This window comes from Microcaecilia unicolor, chromosome 7 (genome assembly GCF_901765095.1).
Source record: "Microcaecilia unicolor chromosome 7, aMicUni1.1, whole genome shotgun sequence".
In the NCBI taxonomy this organism is placed as follows: domain Eukaryota; kingdom Metazoa; phylum Chordata; class Amphibia; order Gymnophiona; family Siphonopidae; genus Microcaecilia; species Microcaecilia unicolor.
This window is the reverse complement of record NC_044037.1, coordinates 306,326,106-306,341,172: the sequence shown is the minus strand read 5'-3', so window position 1 is coordinate 306,341,172 and position 15,067 is coordinate 306,326,106. Positions and strand designations below refer to the sequence as shown.

At 45.6% G+C, this 15,067-nt stretch overlaps 1 protein-coding gene across 1 annotated transcript in view; it reads left to right on the top strand.

Annotated features, from left to right (window-relative positions):
* The window catches only part of ASIC4 (acid sensing ion channel subunit family member 4), a 437,044-nt gene that overhangs the window by 364,007 nt on the left and 57,970 nt on the right, over positions 1-15,067 (top strand). Inside the window, exon 2 of the mRNA XM_030209552.1 lies at positions 7,867-8,011. Within this exon, the coding sequence (XP_030065412.1) occupies positions 7,867-8,011 (145 nt within the window). The remainder of the gene's footprint in view (positions 1-7,866; positions 8,012-15,067) is intronic.

Below are 15,067 nucleotides of genomic sequence, written 5' to 3'. Positions count from 1 at the left end.
ACGTTCCCGCCCGAAACCTCCGCTCACAGGACAAATCCCTCCTCTCAGTACCCTTCTCCACCACCGCCAACTCCAGGCTCCTCCCATTCTGCCTCGCCTCACCCTATGCCTGGAATAAACTTCCTGAGCCCTTACGCCAAGCCCCCTCCCTACCCATCTTCAAATCCTTGCTCAAAGCCCACCTCTTCAATGTTGCTTTCGGCACCTAACCTTTATACCTTTCAGGAAATCTAGACTGCCCCAATTTGACTGCCCCCACTTGACTGACTGTACATTTGTCCATTAGATTGTAAGCTCTTTGAGCAGGGACTGTCCTTCTATGTTAAATTGTACAGCGCTGCGTAACCCTAGTAGCGCTTTAAAAATGTTAAATAGTAGTAGTAGTAGTGTCTGAATCGTGCCCAGAAGCCACAGATAACTCATCTAGCTAGCTAAAGGCCTCCACTCTCCATCGGTGACATCGCCCACATATGAGAATACTTGTGCTGCTGCCCTGGAGATTGTACACCTAAAACTGTTTAAACCAAGGATCCCTGTCACTATGTCAGAGGCTCTCCCAGTCAGAACCTAGGCCACCTGTTACTGTCCCGGAGTTTATCCCAGGCTTTTCTCCTTCCCTGCACAGATATAAGAGTTGGTATATGGAGTCCACTGTGCCAGGAGAAGGGCTGAAGGAGCTGGGAACTCATTCTCCTCAGTACTTGTTAAACTCTACCATTTACAGGCTGAACTCACTCTCTCTGGGGCTGGTAAATAGCCTGAAAAGATTGTACTGTCTAGGGAGCAAACTGAAGCCTGCAGCAGCTGTTTTCTTCTTCCACAAACTTTGCAAAATTTTATCTTTTCACAGAGATGAGTTTGTAAAGTCCCTAGGTAAAATGTGCATCATGGGATGAGGTCTGCATTCTGCTCTCTTCTGCTGCCATCTGCTGGATATAGTGTAGTACTGTCTTTGCCAGAAATAAACAGTTGCTAAGGATTTCTCCTCATTCGCTGGGTCAGACGTGGAGAATCTGAAGGCAGATAAGGACCTCCAGGCCCCAAAACTCCACCTGTGCTGCAGCTCTGCCCTTGCTTGTCTGCTAATTTTGCTTGGTGATATGGGCTGTTCGTGGTTGTACCATTCATTCTTCCAGACATTACAGAATCCCAACTCTTGGTGTTTATATATGGCAAAGTGCTACTTATAAACACACACACACACACACACACCGATATTCAGCGGACAGCGGTAACAATGTTTTTTTTACATGCTTACCATCACTGGCTATATTAGCCCTTTATATCCAGTGCCGGGCCATCTCCAGGCACCAGCACTGACTATTGGGGTTGATTTCTATGGGACTGGCCACTGGAGCTTATGCACCTGGGGCTGCATAGCTAAGCTATGTGGGTACTGGCACTGAACATTACCAGCACCTGTATAACCCCGGCTCCTCCCTAACACCACCCCTCTACTGCCCCTGATCTGCCCACTTTAGTGCCGCTGAATAGTGGGGCTTAGGTGGTGGTAAGCGATTTAAGCCTCTCTTGCCCGAATATTGGCTGGAAAGTGCTTTAGAGAGCACTGTGTGTGAAAAGTATTGTGTCAGTCTCTGTGGTTACATAGCATTTTCTTGAAAGGTTCTATATTGGTAGGTCTTTAGCAACTTTCTGCATGATCAGACAGTAACAGTGGCACAAAGTGCTCTCTCAGAATGAAGTCAGGACTGGTTCTTTGACTGCAGTGATTACCCGAGTTCTGCTTGCAGCAGGAAGCAGGTCAAAGCTTTTGGTCTCTTCCTTGGACCCGATCTCTCCTTCTCCAGAGTTTCTGTTTCCCTTCCACTACTACTACTACTACTTAACATTTCTAAAGCGCTACTAGGGTTACGCAGCGCTGTACAATTTAACATGGAAGGACAGTCCCTGCTCAAGGAGCTTACAATCTAAAAGACAGGTGTACAATCTAGAGACAAGTGTACAATCTAAAAGACAGGTGTAAATCTAGAGACAAGTGTACAATCTAAAAGACAAGTGTAGAGTCTATCTGATAGGGCTTACTATGTTTCTCGAAAGGTTAGGTGCCGAAAGCAGCATTGAAGAGGTGAGTTTTAAGCAGAGTTTTGAAGATGGGTAGGGAGGGGGCTTGGCGTAGGGGTTGAGGAAGATTGTTCCAGGCATAGGGTGAGGCAAGGCAGAATGAGCGGAGCCTGGAGTTGGCAGTGGTGGAGAAGGGTACTGAAAGGAGGGATTTGTCCTGTGAGCGGAGGTTACGGGTGGGAACATAGGGGGAGATGAGGGTAGAGAGGTAGTGAGGAGCCGCAGACCGGGTGCATTTGTAGGTAAGGAGTAGAAGCTTGAATTGTATGCGATATCTGATCGGAAGCCAATGAAGTGACTTGAGGAGAGGGGTGATATGAGTATATCGGTTCTGGCGGAATATAAGACGTGCGGCAGCGTTCTGAACGGATTGAAGGGGGAATAGATGGCTAAGTGGGAGGCCGGTGAGGAGTAAGTTGCAGTAGTCAAGGCGAGAGGTGATGAGAGAGTGGATGAGAGTTCGTGTGGTGTGCTCAGAAAGGAAAGGGCGAATTTTGCTGATGTTGAAGAGGAAGAAGCGACAGGTCTTGGCAATCTGTTGGATATGCGCAGAGAAGGAGAGGGAGGAGTCGAAGATGACTCCGAGGTTGCGGGCAGATGGGACGGGGAGGATGAGGGTGTTATCAACTGAGATAGAGAGTGGAGGAAGAGGAGAAGTGGGTTTAGGTGGAAAGACGAGGATCTCGGTTTTGGACATGTTCAGCTTCAGGTGGCGGTTGGACATCCAGGCAGCAATGTCGGATAAACAGGCCGATACCTTTCTGTTTCCCTTCCACTGCCCCTTTTCTTCTTGTCTTGAGTTCAACCCTATGTATCTTCCCATTTTGCTGTAAAAAAAAAAAACATTAAACATTTGTATAGAAATGGGAAAAAGGGTAACTTCTGGGAAGTTGGGTATGAAATAAAAGCCTATTTTATTTACAGCCTCTAGATCCAGGATGAAGTAGATTTAGTGGTGGTCACAGAGACGTGGTCCAGGGAGAACCATTCCTGAGATTCAGCTAAACCGAGCTATAATTTATTCAGGAAGGACCACTGGCTTAACTACGGGGAGACATGAGGGCCTGGGCCCCCCAAAATTGGCTCAGGGGCCCCTGGTTTGTCTGGCAGGGGTCCCCAACCCCCACCAGCTGAAGCATTTGTCCAGCGCTGGTCTCCGCTGCATTGCCTGCCCTGCTCTTCCCCTCATGTCGCGTATAGGCTGGTTTTAGTAAAACTGTGAGGTGGCAGCGGTGGTGGTGGTGGTGGGGAAGCGGTGGGGAGGCAGGCCAAAATATTTCCTCCCACTTTGGGCCCTGGACCCCCTCCCCCACCACCACGTCGAAGTCTAGCTATGCTACTGGGAAGGACAGAGAAGAAAGAAAGGGAGGGGGAGTGGCATTGTATGTTAAAGATAATGTTAAAGTGACAGAACTGCAGAACTTATGGGGTAAGGAAGAGGGCGCTGTTCCCTCTAAGCTAAGCGGGAGTCCTCCACCCAGGGTGCTGCCGGTGGGGGCTGCTGCGTCACTATCACATTTTCAATAGCGAAGGAGAGGCAAGGTCTGCAGGACTCCAGGGAAACTACCTGTCTCTAGGAATTGAAAACGGAGAGGAGGAGGAGGGCTGCCGGTCGGGGAGCTGAGTCGGGAGGGAAGGAGCCCTGCGTTTGTGGGGGCAGCAGGGGAAGGTCACGATTGGGCGCCTATACGGGGCGCCTATGACTGGCTCACTTTTATCTACATCAGTGGTTCCCAAACTTTTTTAGTTCACGGCACCCTTTTTGTCTGAGCAATTTTCAAGACACCCCCCCCCCCCCCCACACACACACACACACACACACACCCCAGAGTGTCTGAAAATAAAAAGGTTTACAAGCCCCGTTTAAATGCTGGAAAAGAGGTTTCTCATCTTAGATAAGAAGGCCGAGAGCTCCAAAGGGAAGGGCCCACTACGCTAAAGATGGAATCCCTAATGGAGTCCGAGAAGATATGTCGAAAAGACATATGACCAACAGATTCTGTTGAGAGGATCTTAACACCCTAACCAAGGAACAGGCACGACAGAAATTGCGGCTGACTGGAGTGATGGACTTAATAGGAAGCCAATGTGCCTTCCATATAATGGGCATGATGTGGTCCCACCTTTCCACACCATTTAAGAGGTTAACAGTAGTATTTTGAATCAACTGCATGTACCCGTAATTCTGGAGACCAAATTCCCTTGAACAAGGAGTTGAAATAATCTAGATGAGAGCACTAATGAATGTGTCAGAATGCAAAATGTTTTTGAGAGAGTAATGAACAGATAATAGACCTGCCACCCAGAAACGCTAAAAGATCATCCTGAACTTTCCTCAATCTCCACTTCCCTAAGTGCAAAGGCATAAAATACAAAGTACTGCACGCATCAACCTTCTCTTATATGAGCACGCAATTCTGGAATACACTACCACGCAACCTGAAAACGATCTACGAACTAACCGACTTCCGCAAACTATTGAAGACTCATCTCTTTGAGAAACTTTATTGCAAGGATCAAAACACATGAAATCCATACACACTAATAGAAATGCATCAATACACTCTCTTCTGAACTCTCTCCCCCCGTATTTTCACCACACTTAAAACTCTACCCACAGATAAAATTGTTATACCCTAATGTTCTCTTGCTATTGTTTATCGCCCTAGCATTTCCCCATTGTTACATTCCATTGTTCTATTCCCTAATGATGTTTTTACTTTGACTTTGTCTTCCCATAACTCTTCACAATGTAACCCATAATCGTATTATAACAAATTGTATTTCCATCATTCACAATGTATTGAAAGCCACACTGAGCCCGCAAATAGGTGGAAAATGTGGGATACAAATGCAATAAATAAAATAAAATAAAATAAATAATCTTCAACTGAAAAGAAACAAACCAAAACAACATTTGCTAGTCAAGTGGGATATGTGAGATTTAAAGGCCAATTCAGAATCAATAAATACTCCCAGAATTTTTACAAATGCACGGGAGGTAACTGGTGTGCCAGTAATGACAATTCGCAGCAAGAGATTATTCCTAGTAAACAGAAGGCCTCTCAGTTTCTGCGGGTTCTGTCTGAGTTTGTTTGTCAGCAATCAGTCAGCTATAAGAGACGTTTTGGAATTAAGGGTGGTTATCCCCTGAGAATTAAAAGGATCGATCTTAGCTAAACTCTGAATGTCATCTGTGTAAGCAATAATGTCATCTAGAAATTGAATGAAGGCCATCAAAGAGGACAAGAAAATATTAAATAAATTTGGAGTGTAGTGTTTATAGTAAGAATATATACAAAAGGAGAGCCGCACATATCGTGGGAATATATATAATAGGAGTGCGTTATATGTGAGAGTGTGTGAGTGCATATACTACTACTACTACTACTTAGCATTTCTATAGCGCTACTAGGGTTACGCAGCGCTGTACAAGTTAAAACATGGGGAAGGACAGTCCCTGCTCAAGAGAGCTTACAATCTAAGGGTAACAAACTATGTAGTCAGTGTATCATGAATGGGGAAGGTGGTTAGGCGCCAAAAGCAAGGGAGAAGAGGTGGGTTTTGAGTAAGGACTTAAAGATGGGCAGGGAGGGCGCATGGCGTATGGGCTCGGGAAGGCTGTTCCAGGCATATGGTGATGCGAGGCAGAAGGGACGGAGTCTGGAGTTAGCGGTGGTGGAGAAGGGTACAGATAGGAGTGATTTGTCCTGTACACACTTCCATATAACGGAAGTGTGTACAGTAGGGGTGCAGTGTTTATAGTGGGGAATATGTACTGTGGGAGTATATATATTTTTTTTTATTTACTTATTCATACTTGTATCCCACAACTATCCAAAAACGAGTTTCAGTTCAATGTGACTTACATTTAACAGTTGTTAGAGATGACATTGATTCAATTACATTTGCAAGGTTGTATGATGCTGTGTTTTAACACTGGTTGGCAAGATAAGTATTAGTGTGTATGGCACAGTCATTGGGTTTCTTGAGAAGATATGTCTTAGTTCATTTCTTAAATGAAAAGATGTGTTACAGTTAGCGGTTGTGTTGTGTATTGTTGTTTCAGAATGATTAGTGCATATTTTACTCATAATACTGTTTAATAGATATGCAATGTGTGTATGCAATAGAAACAATGAAAACTGAAGGCAGATAAAGACCATATGACCTATCCAGTCTGCCCATCCATATCATCTACTCTCCCTATCACTCCCTTAGAGATCCTATGGACTTGTCCCAAGCTCTCTTCAATTCAGATACTGTTCTGTCTCCACCACTTCCACCAGGAGGCCATTCCACAAATTCACCACCCTTTCCGTGAAGAAGTTTTTCCTCAGGTTACTTCTGAGTCTATCCCCTTTCACCTTCATCCTGTGCCCCCTCATTCCAGAGCTTCTTTTCAATTGAAAGAGACTTGCCTCCTGTGAATTTATGCTCCATATGTATTTAAATGTCTATCGTATCTCCCCTCTGTCGCCTTTATATAGTAACATAGTAAATGACGGCAGATCAGTCCATCCAGTCTCCCAACAAGATAAACTCATTTTACATGGTATGTATTACTTTATATGTCTATCCGAGTTTGATTTGTCCCTGCCTTTCTCAGGGCACAGATCGTAGAAGTCCACCCTGCACCGGTTTTATTCTCCAAATACCGGCGTCACCACCCAATGTCCGCTAAGATTCCATAGATCCATTCCTTCTAAACAGGATGATCTTAAGTCTGGCCCCTTACACTTTATAATGAAGATTACTAAAATGGTCAGAGGTCTTCATCATTAACCCCCTAATTCTATAAAAGTTGTCAAAAATTGCAGGTGTAAATTTGGGTGCTCCCCCAATTTGCACATTCAGTTTAATTGAATAATGAGCCAATTAGTGCAAATAATTGGCTTTTTAATAAGCAATTATTGGCACTAATTAAATTTAATTGGAACTTACGAGCCTCAATTTTACGCATGAGTAAACAAAAAGGGGCGTGAAAACGAGACGGTCATAGGCAGAACCAGGGCATTTCCAGCAGTTACGCATGTTGTTGTAGAATATGGAGGATATACTTCCAATTTAAGTGCGTACATTTTTGTATGTTTCAGTTGGTACAAATAGCCGCTCCTAAAGTTAGGCGCGAGTCCCTGGTGTAAGCGCTATTCTATAAACCACACCTAACTTTAAGCCCAGCTTATAGAATAGCGCTTTTTCCAACACCAATTTTTTAGGCGCCATGTATAGAATCTATCCCAAAGCGCATGAAGACAGACCTAAAGAGTTCAATATGTATTACTTTGCAAGAAAGGCAGGAGAGGGGAGCTATGATAGATGTTTAAATACCTTCATGACATAACGAGCAGGAGGCTGTGGAATCCTGTCTATATCTTTTTGAAGGTGTGGTCTCCAGAATTGTATGCAATAGGAACGCACTGTGCTGTATATAGTGAGAGTGTATAGAACAGAAGTGCAGTCTATATAATAGTGTATGGTGGGAGTTTACACCCTAGGAGTGACCTGTCTATAATAGAAGTGTATGTGAGTGCACTGTATACATAACCTGATCAGAGTATTACTGTGTACAGTGGGAATGTACGTAGTTCGTTACGTTGGAATATTGTGGAAGTACATATAATGAACAGGGTGGATGTACTTGATAGACGTGTGTAAGAGTGTTCACTCCCTGTTCCTAAATGATCCTGGGGTTTCCTTATCTGGGATGCAACAGGTACACCATGCTGCTTCCGTCTATAGTTCTGCTGATTTGAGCCCCAACCTTTAACCTTTCTCTTTCAGGTCTACACCCGGTATGGAAAGTGCTACACCTTTAATGCAGACAAGAGCCGTCCAAAGACCACACACCAGGGAGGCATGGGCAGCGGTCTGGAGGTTATGCTGGACATTGAACAGGAGGAGTATTTGCCCATCTGGAGGGAGACCAGTAAGTAGCTGGAATGCTGTCGCGACAGTGCTAAAAGGAGGGCCCTTGAATTTGACAGCTACTTCTCTCTGAGCTGTATGCTATGGGTCATCCACAGAGCTGAGCTGTGCTGTCCATTGTGTGTCATGCACTACATACTGTGTGTTATACTGAGTGCTGCATACCTTAGCTTCACAACACATGGAGGAGCATGCCTTCATCCCACACCTTACCTCTAAACTACACCATCTACAAGAGCATGTAACACTGAACCCTCTCCTCAAGACCTTATAGCCTTGCCTACCAGGAACGCAAAAAGATCAGCACGCACATACCTCAATCTCCATTACCCTGACTGCAAAGGGCTAAAATATAAATCCACATATGCGACCAGTTTCGCACTACCGAAGGCCATAAAAATAAAGCAAGACCTGTAGGGTGAGATAAATAATACCTAGGGCAACAAGTACCCACAGATTACTTATACCAAGATTCCCTGATGCATAAGTCTGCCTAACAGACTCACTAGCTCTGTCTAGGGTGAGATACAGGAATCTTGCTTCTGGCACCTCTCCAGGTGTTTTGGTGTGTAGAGTGAAAAAGAAAGACACAGCTGATAGATATATATATTAGCTTTATTATGGATAAGAAAATAGAAATACTCTGCGCTAGCTTATGCAATAAAAATATCCCTTACTGATATGAGCACTACCGAAAATATATTGTCTAAACTACACTCTGATTATCCTGAGACTAAGTACAGTAATGATTAGAACAGTACAAATGATAACCTAATAATCCTTATGAAACTTATCACATCTTATGCAAAATACACATTAGCTGCTTTCCCTGACCAAGAGCTGACATAAACCAGTCGTACTTAGATAAAACCACTGCCTAACCCCAGACCAGGAAATGTATCACTGTGATCTTACCACGCTGTCGTGATGATGGCTTCAGATAAGACCGGAGCAGAATCTCCCCAGACGCTATTTTAGCTGTCGGTGTCTTAGGTAGTGCAGGTCTTTATTAGCCCATGTAGGTTCCCGTCACTCCTTTGGTTATCAGAGCCAATACCTCTGCCACAGGTATTTGCACCAGGATGCAGGTCACGATGTTGGTATCATACAAAGTCTCTGGCTCCCCCCGAGCCTTGCTGGATCTCTCAGGTCCTCTTACCAGTTGCCCCTCTTCCAAGGGTCTCCGACTCACTTCTGTTCCCGCTTTCCCCGTACCTCTCGGTCAGGTGACGGTAGGAACCAATCATGATCATGTCCAGTTCAGTACATGGGCAAGAAGAGTTCTTTGTTTTGTGACCTTGGAGAATGGTAACTTCTGGAGCCATGTCTGCCTCCCTACTCCGTTCTCAGGGTGATAGAAGGGGGTGTTTAGAACACAGACTGTCCTTGGCTTTAGCAAGCCTGTCAGTGATTTTCCACAAGTTGAAGCTGGATCTTGCTGACACAGAGAGGTTGCAGCAGCCATCTTATTATACCAAGATGTCATAGGCTTGTATAGGCCAAGACCAGCATAGGCTAGATCACAGGGAAATACCCCTACAGATTCCCCCCCTTGGAGATGGAATTTACTACAAAGGAGTAAAAGCCTTCTCCAACCTAACTAATAATACAGCTAGACGGGTTGACATCAAGACTCATGGTCAGGACCAAAAATTAAGAACTGTAAATGTCAGTAACTCAAAACTAACACTCTGGTAATGATAACTGGAAGCAAAGAATTCAAATACTTTATGAAATCATAGCAATGTTCAAAAGTATAGCAAAACTAAATAGCAAATCACTGATACTAGAACAAACATAGGGTGTTAGCTGTTATGTCCTAACACATGAAAACATAATCAACATTCAATACAACTACTATGAAATGCATGGCAAAGCATTAGGAAATGAGTCCTTAATATGATAGTAGACTAAAACTGTTGCATCGTGGAGAATTACTCATGGTTGACCTCCACAAAGTCTAACAAAGTCAATGATATGAGAGTCTTTAGACTGTAAAACGACATAATGTCCAAACCATAGTCAATAGGGTGGACCGTGATGAATGATGAGGTGTGAATGGACAACTTCTCACATCAAGAAGACATCAAACAGGAACAAAATGGTCCACGTAATGGTGATGATGAAGAAAGTCTTCAAACATAAGCATTGGACACAGTTCAAAAAGAAAGTCAATGAAATGTCCCAAAAACAAACAAACACACATCCAAAACTTCACTGTCAGGAACACTGGATCGGTTGAAATAAAAATAAAACCAAACAAATTCCCCCCCAACAAGAAGAATGATTCTTGGCCAAAGAAAAACTCCAACAGTCATGACTAAACAATGGAAATCATGAGGAACAAGGGGAAGGGATGTTGAAAACCACCAATGGATTAGGAAGCAGGGCGTCAGGAACATCTTGAAGAACGACATCAGGAACGGAAACAGGATCAATCTGTTAGGCAACTGCACCGGGTCTTCAAGGTTTTGTTTTTTTTCTTTGTAGCTGAAAAACAAAAGAAGACGAAGCTATTCTGCTTCATGGTTAGTTTGTGTCATTTCAACAATGCATGTATCTGGAACCAAATGACTTGGATGACATGGTCTCAACTGATTGATGTGGACCCACTTAAGGTTATCTTCACCTTGAGAATTTTTTCTGAGGCAAATTTGGTAAGCCACAGGTGAAGCTTTTTCCACTATAGGGAAAGGACCATGCCAACTGGGTAGAAACTTCTTTTCTTTAACCTTATTTCTGGCAAAATTGAAATAGAATACCTTGTCGCCAATTTGGTACTCTTTGGAGGTAGTCCCTTGATCATAGTAGGCTTTTCTACCTCTAGCGCTACTTTCCAAGTTCTTCTGGGCAAAGGCAAAGGCACTTTGCAAATGTTGATGCAAATGGGTGACATACTCATGAGAGGAAGTAGCACTGGACAAGTTCACATCATTAGTCCTGTAAAGCAAATGAATTGGTAACATCATTTCCCTACCTGTCATCATCTCAAAAGGCGACACTCCTGTAGACCGATGGGGTGTGGCACGTATGGCCATGAGGACCAATGGTAACTTCATGTCCCCATCCTTACCTGAGGATGACACGTACTTCTTCAGAATGGTGATGATGGTCCGATTAGCTCTTTCCACTTGGTCTTTCACCATAGCGTCAAACTCTGAGAAAGGCTGGTTGGTTGGAATTTCCACCTGCTCTTCAATGTCCTTCTGCAGAGATGAAGTTTCAACCGCATTCACCACTCTAGACTTCTGGGGTAAAGACATCTTTCTGGACAAAATCAAGTAGTCGTCTTCCATCTGCACTTGCGAACCCGTTGCATCATATGGCCAAACAAACTCCAGCGAGATGAGGCCTCTGGGAGAGGTGAACAGACATTCAGGTGTCTCCCCCCCCTGGCAGGTGTTCCAAGAGGAAGGCAGCCTGCCAACAATGGGCAAACTTACCTCGACATCAGGAAAAGAGTCTCCCACTAGAAATCCAAAAGGGTCTCCTGCAGACACTTCCACTTCATCAAACTGTGGATTGGTGACTAACAGGTGAAAAGTCTCACCAATTACCTCTAACCATGGCAGAACACCGGTGGACAGCCCTAGGTCACGAAAATGAGCATGAGGGTTGAAGAACACCACTTTGTCCAACAGACGCTGTCCCTCGGCAAGACGGAGCTTGATGGAAAAGTCCCTCACTCTAGCTGGAATGGTCACATTTGTATCACAGACTACTTCACAGACCTGGGGTATGGTCTGTCCAGACTTCAAGCTAACAGGCGTTACTTCAGATTCCACTGGGCTGCCATCAAGTCTACTCCACAAGACCAGGTTCACCAGATCCACATAAACTCCCAGTCGCACAAGGCAATCGGAGCCCAGATATAAGGGCTGTGGTAGGTCTCTCACAACAGAGAAGTGGTGGGTGAACGACTTCTGTCCTACAGTCAAAGGAAGGCTACACAGTCCCACGAGCGTCTTGGCACCTTGTCCAGGTACCTGCACAGAAGTGGGCGAACACTTACTGAAGTGAAGTTGCACAGACTTGCGAAGACAATAAAACAGAGTGTCACTGATGAAGGAAACGTCACTAGGCAACAGCAACGTGGACTGAAGTGTTTGGATGTCAGCTATCTGGACAGGAATGGTGTAAGCATCATCCTTCTGTCGAATGTCCGTCAACTTGCGAGGATGCGGTGAGTCTGGACGGGAAGTGGAAACAGAGGCCTCGTGGGCTATCTCGGCAGCAGCATCTGGGGAGTCACCGGTATGAGTCGAGTCAGTCAAAACAATTTCCAAATTGTCATCCTGGAGAACAATGTCAGCTATCCGGTCCGTTTGGACGCGGATAACTTCACCACGCTGTTCATCCCCCCCTGGTGCACCACACAACTGGAGCTCCCAGGTGTGAGGGTCTTCTGACTTCCGGAAATTCATTAGAATTGGGGAATCCCTAAGCCCCACGGAGCTGGAACCACTGACTCTGCTCATATGCTTTACTTTCCCATACGGGAGGGGACTTGCGACTTGGGCCCAGATGACTTCATGGCGATAATCCAGATCAGTCTGCAATCTCTTCAGAAGATCGTTCCCAATTAAGAATTCTTCACCAGTACCAGTAGTAATGATAGCAGGGTGTTTGACAAACAACTCGCCGAACTGCAAGGAAAGCCAAACCCGTCCCACAGTACCGATGCTTTGATTGCCATAGGCCACCAGTGACAAGTCACACGGGGTGACACGCAGCGCCTCTCCACCTACCCCCAGAAAAGCCTCAAGTTTCTGAAACATGCCCTGGGTGATCAACGTCACCTCTGAGGCGGTATCCAGTAGACCCTGACAGGAAAATTTCTGTTGAATCAACAGAGCTAAGGTATATCTGTACCCTTTAGGAATAAGTTTACCAAGAAAATACCTGTTTTCCTCATTCAAGTCCTGTAAGAGAGGCCCTCTCGGGTTAGAGGGCTGGGCATCAGCATCGGTCACGGAGGACTCCTCACTGTTGGACGACAAAGCATTCACATGAACTGTGGACCTGATGGTTGGTGAAGGAGGGTCCGAGTCTAGTCATGCCAGGTCTTCCTCACAAGAAACCGGATCTTCCAGTAATTCAACGGACTTGACACTCGGCCTAGGCCCTGTAATTGGCCCGGAAGATTTCTCTTTGGGCTTCTGAAAGTTGCCTCCTTTGTTCGGTGACGAGGATGGGTGGGGTGCTGCTGCAGGATTTGTTCGTTGAAGTTGCGCCATCAGTTGCTCAATCTGTGCTTGTTGAGTCCGGATCTTTTCCGCTGCCCACTGTCTCTTGTTAAAACGCTTCCTTTTCGGGTCCTGTTGTTGGCCCTCCGGCGCAGTCGGAGGCGTGGTGCCCTTTTGCTGGTAAGATTGGGTATTGCCAACCCGGGCGGGTGTAGAAGGACTTGACATCTTGTTTTCCAGAGAAAGCGTGGATGTAACAGCACAAACACTAGGTGGAGCCACTTTGCTGCGATTCTTAGGAACTACTTGGGTGGTCGCCGCATCAGGCTGCTCGCGACACATATCAAAAAGCTCCTCCGCCCGCTTTAGCAGAAGGGAAAAAGGTTCACCTTTTTTTCCTGCTAGAGACATTTTCACTTGATTGGGCAGACCTTTCACAAAAAGATTCCTAAATTCCCCAAACTCAAGCTCTTTGGCCTCTGGGTCCGCCCCCCCCATCGAAAAATGCGCGCCTCAGGCGATAGGACCATTCATGTGGACTCTCATTCGGCCCGCAGCGCATATTATATGCTGCCCTTTTGGCCTCGGTGGGGTCCGCAAACAGTCCATACCGCTTTTTCAACGCTTGTTCCACGGTGGAGAGATCATTACTCTCAGCCAAAATTGCCTTTAAATACGTTTGGCACTCAGTCGCAAACGTCCACTGCAGTAAAGCTCTTTTATCTGAGTCGGCCTGAACCTGTAAGAAATTGAAAAGGTCATGCACGCTATCCAGATGTGCGTAGATTGTCACCTCAGAAGACTCTTTAAAAGGTGTAATCATCGCCCGAAGTGTTTTCATTACTTGTGAATACTGGTCCCTAGATAAAGGAATGACTTTGTGTGTCTGAGTGAAGTTCCGCTGCTCTCCAGTAGGGGACTTAAACAGTGGTGCTGTGGTGCTGCTGATGTCATCAAGAGGTGCCGTGAGCTGCGCCCTTCCTGGGCGGAGCATAGGCCCAATTGTACCGGTGCCCTCCTCAGGTGTCACAATAAGCTGTGACCTTCCTGGGCGGGGCCTAGGTGCAACTGTCCCGTTAACATCATCAATTTGCACAGTGTTCTGTGGCCTTACTGGGCGGAGCCTAGGCTCCTGCATGCTGTCGAAGGTCTCGGGAACTAGGCTGCTGTACCGGGGTGGGGCTGTCAACTGACAAGGCTTAGACTCCAGCTCTACTTCATTTCTCGGGGACCATTCAGGCAGTTTGAACTGTTCTAGCATAGGACTATTCTGTGATTCCATGGGTGTAGCAGTAGCCTCTTCCATAGAGTCATATACCTCCTGCTGGACCGTATCTAGTTCTGTCCTATACTGGGTTAATGCCTTTACACACATCTCTCTGTCCTGCCGAGCCTGTGACAACTGTAGTGAAAGCATATTATTCTTCTCCCATAACTCCACCTGTCCTTCTTCTGCCTTGTGCCAAGCCTGCCGGGCAGAGCTGACACTCCCTTTTTCCTGTTTCAACTCCCTACTCAAGGCCGTAATCCTATCCTCATATGTTTCTCTCACTTGCTCTTGCCGGGAGTGAAAGTGATCAGCTTCTTTCTTTCGCAAACTTAAAGTCTGCATCATCTCCTCCAATTGATAAGATTTAGAAGCAAGGGAATCGTTTTTCTGCCTCATATCCTTCTCCAAGGACTGGGCAGTCAGTTCCCAATGCTCTTTATCTTTCTGTAGGGCGGCACACTTTTCTTTCAACACTGCACAAGTGGAACATGGAACATTTCCCTGTGGACCTGAAGCACCCTCCCCTCCTCCAGCCGTTGCCTGAGAAGTAATGCTCTCTAACCTCAATTGTAAATCCAATCGTTCTGTTTTCAGAGCATTA